This window comes from Otolemur garnettii, unplaced genomic scaffold (assembly GCF_000181295.1).
Source record: "Otolemur garnettii isolate 467f Iridium unplaced genomic scaffold, OtoGar3 scaffold00218, whole genome shotgun sequence".
Classification (NCBI taxonomy): domain Eukaryota; kingdom Metazoa; phylum Chordata; class Mammalia; order Primates; family Galagidae; genus Otolemur; species Otolemur garnettii.
The window spans coordinates 1,313,836-1,335,972 of record NW_003852613.1 but is presented as its reverse complement, the minus strand read 5'-3'; the positions used below and the strand labels follow the sequence as shown (position 1 = coordinate 1,335,972).

The 22,137-nt window shown below is 44.5% G+C and overlaps 1 protein-coding gene across 1 annotated transcript in view; it reads left to right on the top strand.

Moving 5' to 3' along the window:
* Positions 1-8,491: 8,491 nt before the first annotated feature.
* The window catches only part of CLTCL1 (clathrin heavy chain like 1), a 141,502-nt gene continuing 127,856 nt past the window's right edge, over positions 8,492-22,137 (top strand). The window contains 1 exon segment of the mRNA XM_012812677.2: positions 8,492-8,839. Coding sequence (XP_012668131.1) covers positions 8,492-8,839 — 348 coding nt within the window.

Below are 22,137 nucleotides of genomic sequence, written 5' to 3'. Positions count from 1 at the left end.
CTACCCAGGGTGACAGCTTGAGGCTCTGTCTCAAAAAAAAAAAAAAAAAAAAAGAATATTGGGAATCTGTTATGTTTAAACCGATATTAGAAAAATCAGTTAAAAGTAATATAATAGCAAATAATTCAGCCTTTTGAACAGATTGATAAGGAGATTGTTGAGTTTTAAAATTATGGGGTCCTAAAGAGCCAGAAATTCCTATTTTGTTAGCATCTGTATAAAAGGTGGAAGCATCTAATATACGTTCTTGCTTAACAATGCAAGGTAAAATCCAAGAAGTGTGTTTACCATTTGTCTGTTGGGTAATGATTATCTACTTCACCCCCAAAATCAGAAAGCACTATTTGCCAATCTATGGAAAACACAAAGAGATTGTTTAATTGTTGATTTGTTAAAGGAATGACAATTTTATCAGGATCTTGTCCTGCCAATTGTCGCAGTCTAAAACAACCTTTTAAAATTACATAAGATATTTTTTGGATATAGCTTTCCATTTTCTTGGTTGCTTTATGTGGAAAGAAACACCATTCTATAAAGGCCTGTTGTTGTGCTAGTGAGCCAGTAGGAGAATGCTCAGAAGGGAAAACATACAAAATAAAATATGAAAAAATCAATAATCCTATCTAGTTGAGCATCTTGTATGTCTTTCTAACTATTGTAATTCCTTTTCAGCTTCTTTGGTAAGTTTTCTTGGACTATTTAGAGCAGGATCTCCTTCTAATAAGGAGAATAAATGTGATAAAGCATAAGTGGGAATTCCTGAGGTGGGTCTGACCCAATTTATATCTCCTAATAATTTTTGGAAATCACTAAGTGTTTTTAGAGTGTCTCATCTTATTTGCACCTTTTGAGGAACAATATGCTGAGCTGATAATTTATATCCTAAATAATTCCATGGTTCCTGTGTCTGAACCTTTTCTGGGGCAATATGAAGACAAAATTGGCAAAATATTGACAAGCTTTAGAATACATATTTTGTAATTCATCATTTGAAGAATAAGAAAATAAGATATCATCCATATAATACAAATAAATACCATTTGGGAATTCTTTATGAACTAGATCCAAAGGTTTTTGTATGAACAACTGACAAAATGTAGGGCTATTTAACATTCCCTGAGGTAAAACCTTCCATTGATAATGGTGAGCAGGCTATTATTTAAGGATGGAACGTAAATGCAAAGCGTTCTGCATCCTTAGGACACAATGGTATATTGAAAAAACAATCTTTCAAATCAACTATTATAATAGAGTAATTTTTTGGAATTAGTGATGGGTTATGAATACCTGGTTGTAAAGTTCCCATGGGCTGAATGGCTGCATTGACCTTTCTTAAATCAGTTAACATGTGCCATCTACCGGATTTTTTCTTAATTACAAAGATTGTGGAATTCCATGGGCTAGTGGAACATTCAATATGATTTTGATCTAATTATTCTTTAATTAAAAAGAAGAAGCACTTCTAACTTTTCCAGAGGAAGGGGCCACTGCTCAACCCAGATGGACTTGTCTAATTTCCAATGTAAAGGCAGGGTGAAGCACTGCGCAGTGGACCCTAAGGAAAATCCTCTGAAAGAGTGGAGAATCCCAAGCCAGTTCGATCATCAGCTTGTCTTGTTACCTCTGCCTTAAGGGGAGAGGTATTTATTGTAGAATTAAAACCCACATTAAACATTGTGGGGTTTGCTGCTGAACAAATAGTGGGAATAGATAGCCATAGCTCCCCACTGTCAAAGCAAATCTCTTCCCCATAAAGTTAAGGCAATGGGAATGACATAAGGCTGAAACTGAGCTGGCTGTTTTTCAGGTCCATAGTAGTTTAAAGTTTGAGCACTTTGTTCAGTGTCTGTCATTGTTCCAAGTCCTACAAAAGTAACTTTAACTTTTTTCTTGGGCCAAGTCTTTGGCCACATATAAGAAGCAATAATAGAAACATCAGCTCCAGTATCTACAAGTCTATTGAGGACAGTACCATCAGGAAAAGTTACAACATGCTGAGGTCAATTGTCATTTATGAAAGCATGCCAAAAACCCTGTTTTCCTGTACTACCAAATCCATCTTCCCCTTTTATAGGAGCTGCTTTACTTTTGTGGCATGGGAGATTTAACAACTGAGCAACACACTGTCCAGCTTCTAAAGTACTAGTTTTAGTAGTAGAGGCTATTATGTGAATTTCACCCTCAAAATCAGCATCAATTATTCCAACATGAATTTGTAATCCTTGTAACATTAAACTGCTATGCCCTAATAACAAACCTACTGTATTTAATGGGATAGGGCCATAAACACCAGTATACAATTTTATAGGCAAAGTACCTGCTGTAATAGTTATTATTTCATTAATTGGCAGATCTAACGCTGCACTATTGTGTGTAGCATGAAATAAATCCTGCACTGAGAGCCTTAATTGTTTTGAATCTGAGCATGGGCTTGGCTGTTGCTTACTGGAAACTGTTGAACAAGAGAGCCTGTATTGTTTGTCCCTCGGCCCCAGGACAGGCCCATGGGGGAGTTTCCCTGATTCTGTAATGGAGGAAAGACATTTTCTGTCTTTATCGTTCATTGATTTACATTCATTAGTCCAATATTTTCCCTTTATACATCTACAAAATAAGCCTGAGGGGCCAGAAGATTTTGTAGGCATATTAGTTTTGCCTTTTCTACAATCTTTGCAAACATGGCTCAATTTTCCATAATTGTAACATTTAGTAGAAGTAACCGGTCCTTTCAAGGCTGCAGCCAATAAGTTACCCTGGAAAGTCCCTGATCCAACATCTCTACATGCTCTAATGTAATGATCTAAAGTAACATTTTCCTGCATTTTTACACTTGCTAAAGCTTTTTTGTGATCAACATTAGCATTCTCATAAGCCAACGAAAGCAAAAGCATGTTCTGAGCTTCAAGGCCATTAACACATCATTGTACAGTAGATTGCAGATGGGCCAAAAATTTAGTATATGGCTCACTGGGTCCTTGAAGGATTTTGGTGAAAAATCATCGTATTTCACCTTTTCATCCAACCTTAGCCATGCCATGGTACAAATTTCCTGTATTTGCACTAACAAATCATCAGTGTAATTACATTGTGCTTGGAGATCTGAATGCCTTCCCATCCCAGTCAATTGGTCAAAATTAAAGGAGGGTGGGTTTAAAGCCCAATTATGGCGAGCCTGTTTATGGGCTTCTCATCCATTCATCTGGAATGGGCACGTGTCCATCAGGGAAAAACAGCCCACCTGGCCAGGCTAACCTCTCTTATTTCCTTTCTCTTTGATATTGGCCCCATAATTATTCACTGCCTTGTTAGTTCTCTGAAGTTTTTTAAAATGAAAATCCTCCTTGGACTTTTTTGTTTCATCTATAGGAAAGTCTCATGAGAATCAGAATTTAGATATAACATGTTGTTTCCTGAACCCATGACCAAGAGGTGGCTTTCAATTCTATTCTCTCTTCCTATCTCTAGATGCTGCTTTTGATGCAGGGGCTGAGACTCTAAGAACCATATTTCTGCTTGAGAGATGGTTCTGTTAGACTCTGCCAACAGTTAATGGAGAGACATTGCAGGGCCAGCTCTGTGGGTATCATCATCCCAGCCACACTTATTCAACAAGGCACCAACAATTCTTCCCACAGAAGAAACTGAATCCCATTTGAAGTTTGTCTAAGACTTGCAGAACCAGCCTCCACACGTCAAAGCCTCCTGTACCCAGTGCCCTCCCCAGACGTCTTGCTCCAGCTCCACAGCTGGCCCTCATCTGTAGGCTGGGCTCAGATCCCAGTGCCGCTGCTAATACCCCTCCCTAGGGGTCTGAATTCCAGCTCCTCAGGGCCTTTTCTCTAAGCCAATGTTTTAGAAGTTTATCTTACAGAACATTTGATCCTGTTGTTAAACTTCAGAGGCACACTTAAATTATGTTGATTTAAAAAATTAAAGAAAAAACCAATATACTAACTGTGCTTTGAACTAATTTTGAAAATGATCTTTTAAAATGTTTGTGACACACCTGAGATCCTCTCCTGGTTACAGCACACTGATTGAAAAATCACTGCTATAAACTGTAATAATCTCACCTTCCAATTCATCCTGAGTTCTAGGGGTGATAGCTGCTTCCTATGTTTGGACCTCCATAGCTTGGAGTTTGTTTTTTATCCTTCCAGTTACCTAGTTAGCAACTTTATATCTTTTTTTTTTTTGAGACAGAGCCTCAAGCTGTCTCCATGGGTAGAGTGCTGTGGCATCACAGCTCACAGCAACCTCCAACTCCTGAGCTCAAGCAAGTCTCCTGCCTCCACCTCCCAAGTAGGACCACAGGTGCCCGCCACAACGCCCGACTATTTTTTGGTTGCAGCCATCGTTGTTGTTAGGCGGGCCCAGGCTGGATTCAAACCCACCACCTTAGGTGTATGTGGCTGGTGCCTTAGCCACTTGAGCGACAGGCGCTGAGCCAACAACTTTAAATTCTGATAACTATCATTTATATTCTATTCTCTCTGTTCAAGTAACTGGTGTGGTTTCTGTCTTTTCTATGGTTTGAATCTTTGTATCTTCTCCAAAATTCATGTTGAAACTTAATCCCCAGTGCAGTCAGGCTTTCAGGTGAGCAGGCTGTGAGGGCTCTGCCTTTGTGAATGGGATTGATGACATAATAAGGGTTTGAGGCGGGTGAGTGGCCCCTTCCACATTTTCTACCATGTGAAGACAATCCAAGAAAATCCCACCTATGAAACAGGCCTTCTCCAGACACCTAACCTACTGGCATGTGATCTTGACTTCCCAGCCTCTGGAACTGTAAGAGATAATTTCTGTTGTTTATAAATTACCTAGTCTGTGGCATATTTTGTTATAGAAGCACAAAAAGACTAAGGTAGTCTCTGACTGGGTTCTGGCGGATAGAGTTCCCATCCTTGCCCTTCCTCTGCTCTTTTTTTTTTTCTTTGTCACCCACAGTAGAATGTCATGGCGTCATAGCTCACAGCAACCTCCAACTCCTGGGCTTAGGCAATTCTCTTGTCTCAGCCTCCCGAGTAGCTGGGACTACAGGCACCGCCATAATGCCTGGCTGTTTTTTTGTTGCTGTTTGGCCAGGGCTGTGTTTGAACCCACCACCCTTGGTATATGGGGCTGGCACCCTACTCACTGAGCCACAGGTGCCGCCTGCTCTACTCTTTTTTTATTTACAACATGATTCCACATTTGGCACTTACAGTGTTATGCCAAAGCTTTACTGTACTCTGCTGTGTTTTTTTATTTCTAGGATTTCTATTTTGTTCTTTGTCAAATCTGCTTGGTCCTTCTCTATAGTTTCAAGTTTTATGCTCGTATTTTTTTCTCACATGTATTTTTAATCTTGACATTTAGCTCTTCACAAATATTAGTGATAGCAATTTAAAGTCTGTGATGATTTCATTATCTCCATCCTTATGGGTCAGTCTTTGCCTCTTGGTTCTCCTACTTCTTACTTGTGGTACCGTGTTTCTTCAAGTGATTATTATTATTGTTATTATTATTTTATCTTGAGCTACTCATTTTCCTTAGAATTTTATTTGTAGGGTGGAGGCCTGCAAGAATAATCGTAGGACAGATACCCTAGGTAGAATACTAAAGCATAAATGTTACCAAATTGTCCTCCTTATATCATTGTCAACACATTATTATCAAAGGTTTTGGTTTGTTTGTTTGTTTTGTTTTGTTTTGAGACAGAGACTCTATCAACTTGGGTAGAGTGCTATGGCATTATAGCTCACAGCAACCTCAAACTCTTGGGCTCAAGCGATCCTTTTGCCTCAACCTCCTGAGTATTTGGGATTACAGGCACCTACCATAATGCCCACCATTTTTTTCTATTTTTAGTAGAGATGGGGGGGTCTCACTTTTTGTTCTTTTTTTGGAGACAGAGTCTCACTCTGTTGCCCCAGGTATAGCTCACAACAACCTCGAACTCTTGGGCTTGAGCCATCCTCTTTCCTCAGCCTCCCAAATCTCCCAGATAGATAGGCCTACAGGCACCTGCCACAATGCCCAGCTAGTTTTTCTATTTTTAATAGAGACAGGGTCTTGCTCTTGCTCAGGCTGGTCTCCAATTCCTGAGCTCAAGCCATCCTTCCCTGCTCAGCCTTCCAGAGTGTTAGGATTATAGACATGAACTGCCAAGCATGGCCTGATCTGATAGGTTAAAAAAATTATACTATATAATATTTATAACCAATGTATTTTGTCTTTTACTTATGAAGTTGGGCTTTTTTTCATGTTTAAGAATCAGTTGTACAGTCATCCCTCAGAATCTGTGAGAGATTGGTTTCAGAACCCCCCCAATACCAAAATCTGGGGTTAAAATCTCTTATATGGTGTAGTATTTGCATATAACCTCCGTACATCTGCCCATTTAAGTCATCTCTAGGTCACTTATAATACCTGATGCAACATAAATGCTGTTAATAGTTTAGTTATACTGTACTGTTTAGGGAATAATGACAAGGAAAAACAGCCTGTACATGTTCAGTACAGATCAAATCATTGTAGGCCTAACTATATTTTCAATCTGTGGTTGTTTGAATCTGCACACGTGGAACCCACAGATACAGACAGACAACTGTGTTTCTTCTTTGTGACTAATTTGTTCAGGTGTTTTCACCCATTTTTCTGCTGGTTGTTTGTCTTACTGAGTTGTAGGGGCTCTCAATTTCTATAGAAAAGATAAGAAATCACCACAAAGGACTGGAAGCTTTTATTCAGGATTTCTTGGCGACTTACCCACAAGTGGTGACAACATTAAAATCCTTTTCAGATCAGAACATTTAGTTCCTTTACAAGTATAGATAGCAGGTGAGGTCTTGACTTATTAACAATTCTGTCATTTTGCTAACTATAATTTTCTTTAAATTCTTTAAGATACAAATTTTTAGTTCTTATCCCCCCCCAAAAAAAAATCCCTGGGGAAAGTGATTTAGGGAATGATACTACTACTAGTGAAAGATTTATGGAATATTTGAGGCAAAGAATACTTGGGATTATAGGCATTATTGCCAAAACGGAGAGATCTGGGAAATGTAATACTACCCCTAGGCAAGACTCTGCTCTATTTTTAGGGGATGAGGCCACACAGATGTGGATGAAAGGGTAGGCTGCAAAAGTCTTGGCTACTACTGGAAAAGAGATTTAATTTGAAGGTGAAGTCTGCTGTATTCTTTAACAAATTTTTGGCTACTAAATGGTCAAGCTATTGCATAAATAATTGCAGCATCACTGTGCTGTTCACAGTGGACCATTCATCTCTTAAAATTAACAGTGAGCCATATGAGAAAGAGCAGAAAGGCTGTCAGTCGGGAGGGGGTTGTGGTGAAAGGACTGATGCCCAGGGCTGCTCTTGCTTAACAGACGTTTTTTATACAGCTTCATTATCTGCACAAAAAACGCATCTTGAAACGCTGCCCCAGAAAAACCAATGGTTGCTGGGAAAACCAGGTATGGGCTCCAGCCCCCGCCTGCTGCGCTGTTGCCCTACCCCAGGCCGCCAGGGGATCTCGCTGGCCTTAGGTTGATCGTCTGCTACTACCCGGTCTTTGAGAATTCTCACATTGACGTTCTGACACAGCGTTCTCCAGAAATCGCACCAGCCAGGAAAGATGCTTCCTGGGGGAACAGTGGCTGAGCCACACGTATTCTGAGAAAGGCACTGCTGTGCTGGCTTCAGAGAGTAACTTAAACAATCCCAGCCTACGACACAGCCGGGCCCTACAGTCTGGCCTGCCGCTCCCAGGCTGCAAACCTGCCCAGCACGTTACTGTCCTGAACAGCGTGGGCAGTTGGAACGCGATGGTAAGTACTCGTATTTGTGTTTCTAAACATGGAGAGGCAACGCCACTTTGCTAGAGGACAGGAATTTTGCAGCTGTTATGGGACCATTAGACAGAGTCCTTCGTTGGCTGAAATGTCCATACGCGGCGTGTCTCTGTACTTCCAAGGCCCCTTCCCATATTGTCACATCTATGCCTGGAAGAAAAAGTTCAGAGTCCGAGGTGAGACCTACCACCACTGCCCCTCTCTACACGTGGAAGCCCCAGGGCGAGAGAGGCCCCATAACTTGGTTCACCTCTCCTGAAAACCCTCCCCTCAGGGAACTGGCTGGGGTCAGCCTGCACCCACCCCAGCCAGCACACGCCTGCCCTGGGCGCTTGCGAGGCCCGTGTCCACCTTCCCGAGCACACTTGCCCTGGGCACCTGCAAGGGCAGCCCCACACCAGGCCCACCTTTCCCATTTCCCGCCGCGGGCAGCAGCCAAGGCCAGCGCACGCGCGCACTGGGTCCCTGGAGCAAAGTGCGGCAGCCGCGGAACTATTTGCGGACCCTGGGGCCGGCGGAGGCGCGTGCGCAAGGCGGCGGCGCTGCGCGGTAGGGGCAGTGCGGCTGCGCGGCCACTTCGGTTCGCTCCCAGCGGCGGGTTCCCAGGAGTGGCCGCTTTCTTTGCACGCGCTGCCGGCCCGCGCCAGGCATGGCGCACACCCTCCCTGTCTATGTCCAGGAGCACTTCCAGGTGAGCGGGACTCGGGCGCGGGACCACAGGTGTGGACACGCTCGGGTGCTGTCGCCGCAGCCCGTTGCCCGCAGGCGGCGGGGCCGGGAGTCCGGAGAGGCGGGGACCCAGCTGGTGCCCGAGCGCCCGCGTCCGGCTCCTGCGAGCTGCGCGCTCCGGTTCCCACCCAGACTTTCGGACCCTGAGGCCTGCTGGAATCTTTCTGCGTCCTGCGTCCTCACACCTGAGTTTGCGTCTGCGGTCTGCAGTAGTGCTCAGGGCGACTTTGAGGGCGCGGGCTGTGAACAGGTGTCACCCAAGAACGAAGTTAGTCACGGGGGGTTTTAATGACGATCCCAGGTGGTTCTTCTAAGTTTGTGATTCGGGAAGGCGAGACTGGCCACTTGCGTTGGACCGAGGGCTCAGGACAGGCCCTGCAGCGCTGCGCTCGCACTTTGCTGCCGGGCGGCCCGGGACAGGTGCAGGGGGGGAGTGAGCGCTGACGGCTCTGGTCTGCGTGCTTTGCGTTAGATTGCTACAGTTTCATAAGTTACAATTTGTTCACTCTGTTTTTTAGATAAGGAAACCGAGGCTCAGAGATGCTAGGTAACTTTAGTTCATTCTGGAATAAGAGCGGGATTCAGACTCAAGTCTTTTTGACTACAGAGCTGTACAGCAAGCAGTGTAGTTGATGAAAGGTCGTATTTTCACGGTGCAGAGCATCGTCAGCCATATCACACAAATGAGAGAGGTGGTGGGAGTATTTTTGTTGTTGTTGTTATTGTTTTAAGAGACAGGTTCCACTGTGCTGCCCAGGCTGGAGTGCAGTGGCATGATCATAGCTCATTTCAGCCTGGATGCTGTGATACTCTTACTTCAGCCTCCAGGTGTTGGAGTTTTGCAGTGATCAGTTAAATCCCCTCATTCTGCAGATTGAACCTTTGGTACCTAGAGCATCCCGTCCAGGTCACTTGGTTCATAAGGCAGCTGGGTGGAAGTATCTCGAATATCCACATCCCTGGACTCCATCCTGCCATGAAGCTGAGCCAGAGCTAGTAACGTGGGGTAGCAAAATACTGCTGCTGCTAATAGGATGTGCTTACTGTTTATGAGATCTTTCTCTTGCCACTCAACTAGACTGTTTTATAAATCTCATGACAGAGGCAGGTAGTGAGATCCCATTTTATACCATAGGTAATGGAGGTTAAATTAATTCAGGTAAAATTACGTAGCTGGTAAGTAACGGAGTGTGGGTTCTAACCCAGGGCTCTGACTCTGACGCCTGTGTTTAACCACTCCATAAATATGCTCTTTTCAAAAGGTAGGGGAGCAATAATCCATTTTAAATGCCCATCAGAATTTATAAAGTCTTGGAGGGGTACGTTCCATTAGCTGGGAAATGCTTGTGGCATGTGGTTTGCAGGCCACATGAATGAAACTTGGGGTCTGCAGCAGTGACTGAGTGTCTGAGGCTGCTCTGCCTCTGTGTTTTTCTGTAGTCAGCACACTCCATCTTTGCTACAGACATTTCAGAACTTCCTCCTGTTCCCGAAATCCCTGATCCTGCCATTTCCGTCTTGCTGCCAGTAGATGACTTGGAGAAAACAGAGCCATAAATTGGATATCCCTCACCTCCTTGCTTGCAGATTCACGACCTTGTCTGTAGCCACCCTTTCCTGCGTCCCTGTTACCTCAGAACTGGTGTCCTCATCCTTGTCTGTGTTCTGGATCCTGTACCCTTCTCCGCTCTAACAGAAGTCTGGCTCAGTAACAGCTTCTCTCTCCTGTATTTCATCCATTCCCTCTCCATGGCTTCCTCCTGTTTGCATTTTAAAATGCTCACATAGGCCAGCATGGTGGGTCACGCCTGTAATCCCAACACTCTGGGAGGCTGAGGCAGGTGGATTGTCCGAGCTCACAGGTTCAAGACCAGCCTGAGCAAGAGTGAGACCTCATCTCTAAAAATAGCCAGGCATGGTGGCAGGCACCTGGAGTCCCAGCTACTTGGGAGGCTGAGGCAAGAGAATCTCTTGAGCCCAAGAGTTCGAGGTTACTGTGAGTTCTGATGCCACAGCACTCTACCAAGGGTGACAAAGTGAGACTCTGTCTCAAAAAATAAAAAAATCAAATGCTCACGTGTCTTTTGTCTGTACAGGACACCTTCCTCTTCCCTTGCCCCCTGGAAGCTCTTTGGTAGTGAGACATGAAAGAGCTGCCTTCTCTCACCATTATTCCTTAGTCTTTCCCAGTAACCTATGGTCTGGTTATCGTGCCCCATGTCCCCCTGCCAAGGTCTCAAGTTATCCTAAAGGATTTTTTTTTTTTTTGAGACAGAGACTCATTGTGTCACCCTTGATAGAGTGTTGGGGCATCACAGCTCACAGCAACTTCAGACTCTTGGGCTTAAGTGATTAGTTTGCTTCAGCCTCCCAAGTACCTGGGACTACAGGCGCTCACTGCAGTGTCTGGCTGGGTTTTTTTTGCTACAGTTGTCATTGTTGTTTAGCTGGCCTGGGCCTTGGTCCATACAGAAACAGGCTGTAGTCTGGACACAGCGACTTATGCCTTTAATCCCAGCACCCTGGGAGGCCAAGGTGGGAGAATCACTTGAGCTCAGGAGTCTGGGACCAGCCTGGGCAAGAGGGAGACCCCATATCTACTAAAAATAGAAAAACTAGCCAGGCATAGTGGTGGACACCTGTAGTTCCAGCTCCTCAGGAGGATCACTTGAACCCAGGAGTTTGAGGTTGCTGTGAGCTATGACGCTATGGCTCTCTAGCCTGGTCAACAAAGTGAGACTCTGTCTAAAGAAACCACAACAGGCTGTAGCTGGCTATCCCTTGCCATGAAAAGTGAAATCAAGCCAGTGTATCACATGTATCTTTCCTGACTGCCCAGCTGCATTGGTATTTCACTTTCCCGCTGCCTCAGAGTCTTTTCTCTGTTGCTTTTCATGGTCCCGCCGTCTCCTAGGGGTCTCCTGCCTTTCTGCCCACACCCATTCCCCTGCAGGCTTCTCTTGTGCCAGAGCATGGGGTCTGACTTGAGCCCCTTTGTGCATTCTGTGTGCCCTGCTGGGATGTTGTTATGTATTCCTATGTGCTCGGTGCTCCCGAGCCAGCCCTGTGTTCTCACTGAGCCTCAGAGCTGTGAGCAGGAGGCAGCAGCAGGCTCTGGAAGAGCAGAGTGAGGCCGTGCTAAAGACCCTGAGTCCAGACACACGGCCTGGCCAGCTGCGTGGCTTTGAGCAGTATTTGCGACCTTTTTATGTCTATTTTCATGTATAAAATCAGGGTAAAGGCATAGTTCTTATCTCATGGAATAATTTTGAGATTTCTTTTTTTTTTTGAGACGGAGTCTCACTATATCACCCTCGGTAGAGTGCTGTGGTGTCACAGCTCACAGCAACCTCCAACTCTTGGGCTCAAGCATTTCTCTTGCCTCAGCCTCCCACATAGCTGAGACTATAGGCACCTGCCACAACATCCAGCTATTTTTTAGTTGTAGTTGTTTGGCAGGCCTGGGCTGGATTTGAACCCACCAACTCCAGTGTATGTGGCTGGTGCCCTGGCCGCTGAGCTACAGATGCCAAGTTGATTTTGAGTTAATGAATGTGAAGCATTGAGCAATGTCTGGTATGTAACACCATAGTCCCCCAACTCTGCCCGTGGGGAATGTGTTCTAGGACTGCCATTCCATTCCCGAAACCATAGGTGGTACCAAACCCTGTATATATTGGCTTTTTCCTATACATACAGACCTATAATAAAGCTTAATTTATGAATTAGGCACAGTAAAAGATTAACCCAATAACTGATAATAAAATAAAGTGATTATAATGATATGTCAACATCACTGCTATTAGACTTTGGAGCCATTGCCAAATGGAATAGGGTGTCTTGAAGACACTGCAGTGGTCAGTTTGGGGACTGAGATGAGCGCTGAGCCAGTGATGGGCAGGTAGTGGGTGCAGCAGGGATACTCCAGGCAAAGGTAGGATTCAGTCCTGGGCAGGACACAGCAAGATTTCATTGTGCTACTCAGGACTGGCTCACGATTTACAAATTACAAATTGTTTGTTTCTGGAATTTTCCACTTAATATTTTCAGACTTCCGGCAACAAACCCACAGAGAGCAAAATCACGGGCAAAGGGAAACTGCCGTGAGGCACTGTGTCCTCTGTAGCTCTTGGTGCCATCATGACATCTGCCTATTGGAGAAGGCCACTGATGGTGACGGGCTCCTCAGACACATCGTGCTCAGAAATGGGGCTCCCCCTTCTCCCCAAGGTGTATCTCCTCCTGTCTCCAGCCATATGTCCTCCCATCCTGGTGTCTCTTTCTCCTGTTTGCTTTTGGCATCTTTCCACCACTGTCGTCAACAGTACTGCCCTGGACTGTGCTATCCTTTGCCACCTTGACGGCCATGCTAGCTTTGTCCATCTACCTCCAGCCTTGCCCTCCTCAGGCCACTCTGGAGCACACAGACAGGACAGCCTTCTCCAGGGATGGACATCTGCTTAAAGTCCTTCAGGTGGTAGCTACTTGCTGCCTCTGATGAAAGTGCTGACTCCCAGTGCAGTGCCCACAGTGCTCCTGCCTCAGTCTGTGGGTCCTTTCCTGAGCACATGTTCCCCTCCACTCACTGCTCTTACTGACCTTCTGGTGATGGCTTACATGACACTTTCTTACTTGTCCTAGTTAGGAGTCTTTCTCTGGGCTTTGGGGGGGTCCCCTTATATTATCCTTTACTCCAAGGAGTTGTACCTCATTTTCCCTACCAGATAGTAAGCTCAGGGAGGCACTATTGGACCTTTTGTTTTTTCATATTTTAATGTTAGAGTTGGAAGGTTGTTTGCTGTTTGTGATACCTGAGAATGGAAAAAAGCTGACAGGCCGAGAATTTAGGACACCCTGATTCTGAAGAGAGATGGCTGAAACATTCAGTGGCAAAGAAATTCTGTTGAGCCTTAAATAATTTTCTCTGGGTTTTTTCAAAAAGCAGCTGGAAGTTTATGGCTGTGAAATGTAGCACAGCTCAATATACAGAAAACACAGATGTGTTTTCTCTAAGTGTCTCTGTGCAACAGTCTTAACTGTTGCTTCTCAGCCCATCTCCACCCAGGCTGTGTGTGAGAATGGCCTGGAGCTTTACGAAAACACCTCTGGGCCTGGGGTGGGGGATGGCCCATGCCTATAAGAGGCCAAGGCAGGGAGGATCTCTTGAGCTCAAGAGCAGTCTGAGTAAGGGTGAGACCCGGTCTCTGCTAAAAAATAGAAAAATTAGCTGGGCCTTGTGGCAGGCATCTGTACAGCTACTGGGGAGGCTGAGGTAGGAGGATCATCTGAATCCAGGAGTTTGAGGTTGCTGTGAGATAGGCTGATGCCAGGGCACTCTAACCTGGGCAGCAGAGTGAGACTTGGTCTCAAAAAGAAGAAAAAAAAAAAAAATGAAAGCAAGCCAGCCCCTCCATCTGAGAGGTAAGGATAGAGTTCGGATGTTTTTTCTCAGGAGAGACTCACAGGCAGCCTGGTTGAACCAGTCTCCAAATGTTAGTTATTTTTAATAATTAAGGAAAGAGGCTGATGTTTGAAGTCTTTTATGTGTACATGTGAGGGAAGAAGGCAAAACAATGAAGATGTAGATGGAGCTTGAGCTGAACACGGTTCTCCAGTACATCTGTGTCTGTGTGAAGAGGCTTCTGGGGGTGTCAGTCTTAGGGGGGACACGGCATTCCTAGCTCAGTCTGGGTCTGGTTTCTGTTGCCAGTATAGCTCTTTCATTTTGCGAAGTGGATTTTGGTATACTAAGACAAACAGCATCTGCCTTATCGTGTCTCAAATTATCACATGCCTATGTAAAACTTTTTAAAAGGAATTTTGCAGACTTAAATTTTGCCTTATGAACTGCGGTGGCTGGTGCTGGGAATCTGTACCATTCAGTCACTTACCTTCTGTCTTTTTACTTACAGAATGAGGAAAGTGATTACCTCTCAGCCAGGAGGGCAAGCCTTGTAAGAGTGCGCACCACAGTGTCATCACGAATGACAACAAATCGTCTGGCTCAGCACCTGTAGCTCAGTGGTTAGGGCGCCAGCCATATACATCAAGGCTGGCAGATTAAAACCCAACCGGGCCTGCTAAACAACAATGACAACTACAACAACAACTAAAATATAGCCGGGCGTTGTGGCAGACACCTGTAGTCCCAGCTACTTGGGAGGCTGAGGCAAGAGAATTGCTTAAGCTCAAGAGTTGGTTGGAGGTTGCTGTGAGCTGTCACACCACGGCACTCTACCCAGGGCAACATAGTGAGACTCTGTCTCCAAAAAAAAAAAATTGTCACTGTAGAACATGTTTCAAAGTTCATAATCCCTAAATTGCACAAAATGCCTAGTATTTTTTTATTTTATCAGGTTAAAAGAATTATCACATCCTAGGAGACTCTTAGCCAAGGTTGCTGCCCACTCAGGTATTTCACACTCTGTGGCACAGGTGAAGTCAGTTGGAACCGGTTATAGAGCAGTGCCAAGCCACAGGAAGAAGGGCCCCAAGCAGAAAGGAGAAATGGAAATTATGTCCTTCTGTTCAGACTCTGGCTCTCTTTTCTCAAGAGAAACCACTATGTCCTTCTGGAAATGATGAAAAGAGTTCTGCCATATTGCCCTTCTGGTTGCTTTTGTGACTTAACACAGCTGGAGACCCTCCCTGAGAGCACGTCCAGGTCACCATGGCCAGGGCAGCTGCCATTGGCTGTGCTGCTCCTCTTGTGTTTCACTCTCCTTGCTCAGCCTCAGTTTTCTCTGCCGAGTCTTTTGCTTTCAGCCTTCATTCTTGTGTTTTTTCTGCTTCTCTTCTTGAACCGTGCCAGGGAGATCACCTTTACTCTTAGCTGGTCCGAGGATGCTGCAAAGCTGGGAAAGCAAACAGTGACAGAATTAGAATCCAAACACATCATGACAGGCCAGAATCCGACTAGTTGACATTTAACAGGGATAAATATAGAGTCTTGTGCATTGGTTTTAAAATACAGCAAACCTGTAGTGGTGTAATTTGAGAGAAGTTCTGTAAAGCACCATATGAATGTGGTTAACTGTCCCAAACTAACCTGCTTTTGGAATGTCACTTCTGGTGAGGACCGTAGTGTTGTCATTGTTCATGGGCCCCATTTACAAAGTTCCCCCCCCCCTTTTTTTTGAGACAGAGTCTCACTATGTTGCCCTCAGCAGAGTGCTATGGTGTCACAACTCACAGCAGCCTCAAACTCTTAGGCCTAAGCGATTCTCTCACCTCAGCCTCCCAAGTAGCTGGGACTATGGTAAGGTGACCAGATTTTAACGTTGGTAAAGCGGGACACCATTGATGGGGGAGGGGGCTATTGGCTGAGTTGTTTATGGTTAGGGACCCACTAGAGGGGGCAGGGCTACTTGTTTGTTCTACACAGTTTGACTTCTTCTGAGCTAATTGTCCTTGCCTAGAAGGGAGGAAGGGAGCCAATCTCCTTCTGACACTGATTTCACCTGGGTGACCTTGCCCAGGTTGGGAGTAGGGAGTTTACATTAGCCTTTTCATTTCCAAATGAAGTTACATTAACCTCTTCATTCCCAAATGGAGTTACATTAACCTTTTCAGCAGCCAAAAACTGTATATTCCCTTCCCATTCTCCCACTGTTCCCTAGCTTGTCGTGCATTCTTTCCAAAAATTGGGACTTTTTTTAAAACGTCACAGGATGTGGGACAAATTGTTAAAAATCAAGACTGTCCCGCCAAAAGCAGGACGTCTGGTCACCTTAGACTATGGGCACCTGCCCCAATGCCCAGCTATTTTCTTATTGCAGTTATCATTGTTGTTTAGCAGGCTGGGGCTGGGTTTGAACCTGCCAGCCTGGGTGTATGTGGCTCTCACCCTAACCACGAGGCTACAGGTGCTGAGCCAACAAAGTTCCCTCTTGAAGCTATGAAGGCTTGTGGATAAGTTTGAAATATGTAATATATTTTTAAAAATCTGACTTCCCTGAAACAAATAACTTCTTTATTCTTTTGTTTCCCTAAGGCAGTTAATGAGACTGAGAAGGAGACAGATAGGAAAGGAAAGAAGGCCGGCCCCCTCAGAGACAGAGGCGTGAGAACGGGTGGGGGGTGTTCAGTGCAACTTGAGCATCCTGGCGTCTCTGACACAGGTTGTTGATGTTTCCACCACCAGTGCTGTGTAAACATAGCTGCAGCCCTCTGTCCCTAAGCCCCTTATATATAGAAACCACAGACCTGAAAGATGACTAATTTCTTTTTATGTTTTCCCCAGTGTCAGATTTGAATTTGGATTCACTTAATTGCAAGTTTTGAGAACTGAAGTGGTCGTTAGATAGTATCTTGTCTACCTTTGGTTAACTCACCTTATGTGTGCTACTTAAAGTTTTTAGCCTTAGCAAGAGTGAGATCCCAGCTCTGCAAAAAACAGAAAAATTACCTGCATGTAGTGGAATGCACCTGTAGTCCTGGCTACTTGGGAGGCAGGAGGATTTCTGGAGCCCAGGAATTTGAGGTTGCAGTTAACTGTGACAGTGCCACTGGCCTGGGCAACAGAGCGAGATCCTGTCTCAAAAAAAAAAAAAAAGAAAAGAAAAAGAAAAGAAATGTATAGCTAGGTCACCTATCAGAATAATAATACTTAGGGATTGGGAGTCCTTAGTTATTTCTACTAACGAGTGAGGGGAAAAAATGGCTTTTGGATACATCATTTCTCTGGGACTCTGTTTCTGCATATGGCATAAAACTCAAAGTTTTAGATGATATTTTAAATAGGAAAAGTTATTTTATTTATTTTTTTTCTGAGACACAGGTTCACAGCAACCTCAAACTCTTGGGCTTAAGCAATTCTCTTGCCTCAGCCTCCCAAGTATTTGGGACTACAGGCAGCTGCCACAACACCCGGCTATTTTCTTTTTGTTGTAGTTGTCACTGTTGTTTAGCAGGCCCAGGCCACGCTCCTACCCACCAGCCCCAGTGTATGTGGCCAGCACCCTAACCACTGAGCTACAGGTGCCGAGCCATATTTTATTTATTTATTTTTGGGACAGAGTCTCACTCTGTTGTCCCAGGCTAGAGTGCTGTGGCGTCATCACAGCTCACAGCAGCCTCACACTTCTGGGCTCCAGTGAGCCTCCTGCCTCTCCCTCCTGGACAGCTGGGACTGTCCGGTTCAGGAAGCTATCTACATTCTTGGTTCTTGGTATGCTCTTAGCTAAAGAATGGCCACTCAGGAGCAAGCAATCATGAAACAAAGTCTATCGAAGAAGAGAAGATTAGGTTTATAGAGCAAAATCAAGACATATGTAGATTTACAGAGCAAGGCACTTTCTCCACAGACAAAGAATGGGCCCCCTTGTCACAGCAGGAAGGCCCTGTTCATAGCTGGGTGTTCTATTTTATACTGTCTGGACTGGGCTCACCTAGTGGTTCAGAGGTCGCCTTGAAATCACAGAATATTACTGCTCATGCAGACCTCCCATGAGCCTCTCCGAAAGCCCCTTGGGGATGTGTGATTTAAGCTGAATTGGGGGTGTCATTAGATTTAAGCTGATGATATGATAATTAGCCTTAAGATTGTTCTAGCTCACCTTCCAGATTCTGCTGTACCTGTGGTGCTTGGCCCAGGGGGCTGAAGAGTCCCCTGCATCCTTTTGTGATTAGTAGATTGGTAGATGTTCCCCTCATCCCCAGGTGTGAGGATTAAGGGGGGCAGTACAAAGATGGGAGTCTGCCATTTGTCCTTTTTCCCTAGGAAAGCTGGAATCCTAACTATCTACCTAATAGGACTACTTGTGTTTACCACCAGGCCCAGCTAAGTTTTCTATTTTTTAGAAAAATAGAAAATAGTAGAGGTGTTCTCCCTCTTACTCAGGTTGGTCTCGAACTCCTGACCTCCCGAGAGCCTCCCACCTCAGCCTCCCAAAGTGCTGGGATCACAGGAGTCATCACTCACAGCTGATGCCGTTCTTTCCCAAGGGCTCATAAATCATCTGATGGATAATGCTATGGGATTGGGGGGAGGATACCTTGGAAGCAGAGGTCTTTAGAACCCACTGTCTTGTTTTGATAGCACATCTAGGGTGTTGATACCATTCCATTTTCCAGGATGTTCCTGTCACTGGCAGACAGACTGAATAATCTGTTCTTTGCCCTCTAGGGGTTCATGATTCTGGCCATTGTTATATAAGCCAGCAAAGGACTAAACTAGGTGAGGATGATGGAATTTGAACATGGCTCATGCTGAGAAACGTAGTGAGATTGGAGGTTTCATTTTCTTTTCTTTTTGAGACAGAGTCTCTAGCTGTCACCCTGGATAGAGTGGCGTGGTGTCATAGCTCACAGCAATCTCAGACTCTTGGGCTCAAGCGATCCTCTTCCCTCAATTTTTCTATTTTTAGTAGAGACGGGGTCTTGCTTTTGCTCAGATCTTGCTGGTCTCGAGCTCGTGAGCTCAGGTGATCCACCCACCTTGGCCTCCCAGAAAGCTAGGATTACAGGCGTGAGCCACCACGCCTGGCCACGTTTCCTTTTCTTGTGATATTTTGAAGTTTCCTAAGTTACTAAGCATTTGGTTGTTGTTGCCTTGTGGTATGTCTGTTATTTCTCATTCTTGGTTTAATTAAATATATTAACTTTGATTTAATTAAATGGCATTTATCTTCCTGGACTGCTCCTGCTGCTACTTGCCTTCCAAGACCTGGTGTGCCCTGGGGTTCTGTGCCACAGGCTCCGGGCTGTCCTTTCTCACCCTTCATACTCTGGTGATTCCTCGTAGTATCCTGGCTTCACCTACCACACATACCTAACCCGTTTATTTTTATTTTTGGACCTGAAATTTCCCTTTACACTTAAACAGAACGTTCAAGCAACGTAATGCCTAAGAAAATTCCCAAAGTAGCAAACCAAATGTTAAAAACAGAACCTACCGGATGTTAAAAGGTCATGTAAAGCTTCAGAAATAGAACGTTGTGGTGCTGATCTGTAAATAGCTAAAAAGAACTGACTAGAAAAGTTAAAAATAGGCACACACAGGTGAACAGAAATACATGTGGGAGTTTAGTGTGAGATGAGGATAGTGATGAGGAGATTCCTGTTCTGTGTATGTCTGTTCATGTACTAGTTTCAACTTAGGGCACATGGGAGCATGCTTTTTGATTTTTGATATACTTTACTAAGGAGAATGTTCTTAAACTCTAGGTAAATAGAAAAGATATAAAGCCTCCATCCTTTTATGGCTGAATAGTATTCCACTGTGTGCATAAGCCACAGTTTATTAATCAGCCCATGGGTTGACAGGCACTTGGGTTGTTTCCACATCTTTGCAGTTGTGAATTGAGCTGCTATAAACATTTGAGTGCAAATGTCCTTGTGATAAAATGATTATTTTTCTTCTGGGTAGATACCGAGCAATGGGATTGCAGGATCCAAGGAAGGTCTACTTTCAGCTCTTTGCTGATTTTCTATACTTTTTTCCATAGAACTTGTATTAGCCTGCAATCCCACCAGCAGTGTGTAAGTGCTCCCTTCTCTCTGCACCCACGCCAGCATGGGCAGCTTTGGCACTTGTGACGCGGGCTGTTCATACTGGGGTTAGGTGATATGTGAAGGTTGTTTTTATTTGCATTTCTCTGATAACTAGGGACAAGGAGCATTTTCTCGTGTGTTTGTTGGCCATTGATCTATCTTCTTGGGAGAAGGTTCTGTTCATGTCTCTTGCCCAGTGATTAATTGGGTTGTTTGCTCTTTTATTTATTTTTTGGAGACAGTCTCAAAACTGTCACCCTGTGTAGAGTGCTATGGCATCATAGCTGACAACAACCTCCAACTCTTGGGCTCAAATGATCCTCTTGCCTCAGTTTTTCTATTGTTAGTAGAAACAGGGTCTCGCTTTTTGCTCAGGCTGTTCTCAAACTTCTGAGCTCAAGCAATCCACTCACCTCGGCCTCCCAGAGAGCTGGGATTATAGGCGTGAGCCACCCGCTCCCAGCCAGGTTGTTTGCTCTTTTGTTGTTAATTTGCTTGAGTTCTCGTATTTCTGGCTATTGGCCCTTTTTCAGATTTCTAACATATGTGAATGTCTCCTCTCATTCTGAAGGTCAACTATTTGCTTTGTTTACTATGTCTTTAGCTATGCAGAAGCTTTTAAGCTCCATCAGATCCCAGTTATTTATTTTTGTTGTTGCTGTTACTGCCAATGGGGTCTTCTTCATGAAATCTTTTCCTAGCCTGATGTTGCGAAGGGTTTTCCCCACACTTTCTTCTCAACTTTATAGGTCAGTGTCAGAAGTTGAAATCATTTGTCTACTGTGAGTTAATTTTTGTAAATGGAGAGAGGTAGGGGTCCAGTTTCAGCCTTTTACATGTGGCTGACCAGTCCTCCCAGCACCATTAATTAAATGGGGATTCTTTATCCTGGTGTGTGCTTTTGTTTGGTTTACGGAAGTTCAGACGGTGATGTGAGGCTGATTTCATCTCTTAACATTTTCTATTCTGTTCCATAGATCTAGGTCTCTGGTTTTGTGCCAGTACCATGCTGTTTTGATGACTGTACACTTATAATATAATCTGAAATTTGTTAACCTGCTGCCTCCAAATTTGTTTTTATTTTTTAGAATTGTGCTGGGTGTTTGGGTTTTTTTCTGTTTCCATGTGAAATGAAGAACTATGTTTTCAAGTTCTTTTTTTTTTTCTTGAGACAGTCTCACGTTGTCACCCTTGGTAGAGTGCCATGCAGTCACAGCTCAGAGCAACCTCAAACTGTTGGGCTCAAGTGATTCTCTTGCTTCAGCCTCCCAAATAGTGTGGGGAACAGGCTGTGAGGTGGCAGGGCCCCTCCCAACCTGGGGAAGCATTCAGGGAAAGAACCCTCCCCAGCCACTTGTCCTCCTAGATTAACATTCTTTTCACCTGCCAGAAGCCACGTAGCCCCTACATACTTTCCTCCTTAACGTTAATCCTTACCCCAGGTGTTAAGATTTACCTTGTTAAGGATAGTTTATAAATAAAGCTGTTTCCGTAGTTTAGTGCTGGCTAGGCTGGCTGCAGACAGACACCCCCCCCCATCCTAGCACTCCTCTCCTGTGTATCTTTTGTCTCCTGTGTTTTTTATCATTTCCACCATTTCCGCTGAGGTTACCTCTCCCTCCTCATGCTGGTTCGAGAGAGAGTAGACTACAGGCACCTGCCACATGTCCAGCTATGTTTAGAGATGGAGTCTTGTTCTTGTTCTTGTTCAGGCTGGTCTCAAACTTGTGAACTCAAGCAATCCACTGGCCTCAGCCTCCCAGAGTGCTGGGATTACAGGCATGAGCCACTGTGCCTGGCGGGGTTTTTAGGTTCTTAAAAGTATGATATTGGTGTGTTAATGGGGATTGGATTAAATCTGTAGATCATGTTGGGTTGTAGAGACATTATAACAATGTTGCTTTTTCCCAGGTGAACTTGTCCTATTCTTTCATTTGTTAATGTCTTCTGCTATTTCTCTTCTAGGAAGGTTTATAGTTCTCTCTGTGAGATCCCTCACATCCTTTGTTACATGTATTTCAAGATATTTCTTTCTTTTCTTTTCTTTCTTTCTTTCTTTTTTTTTTTTTTTTT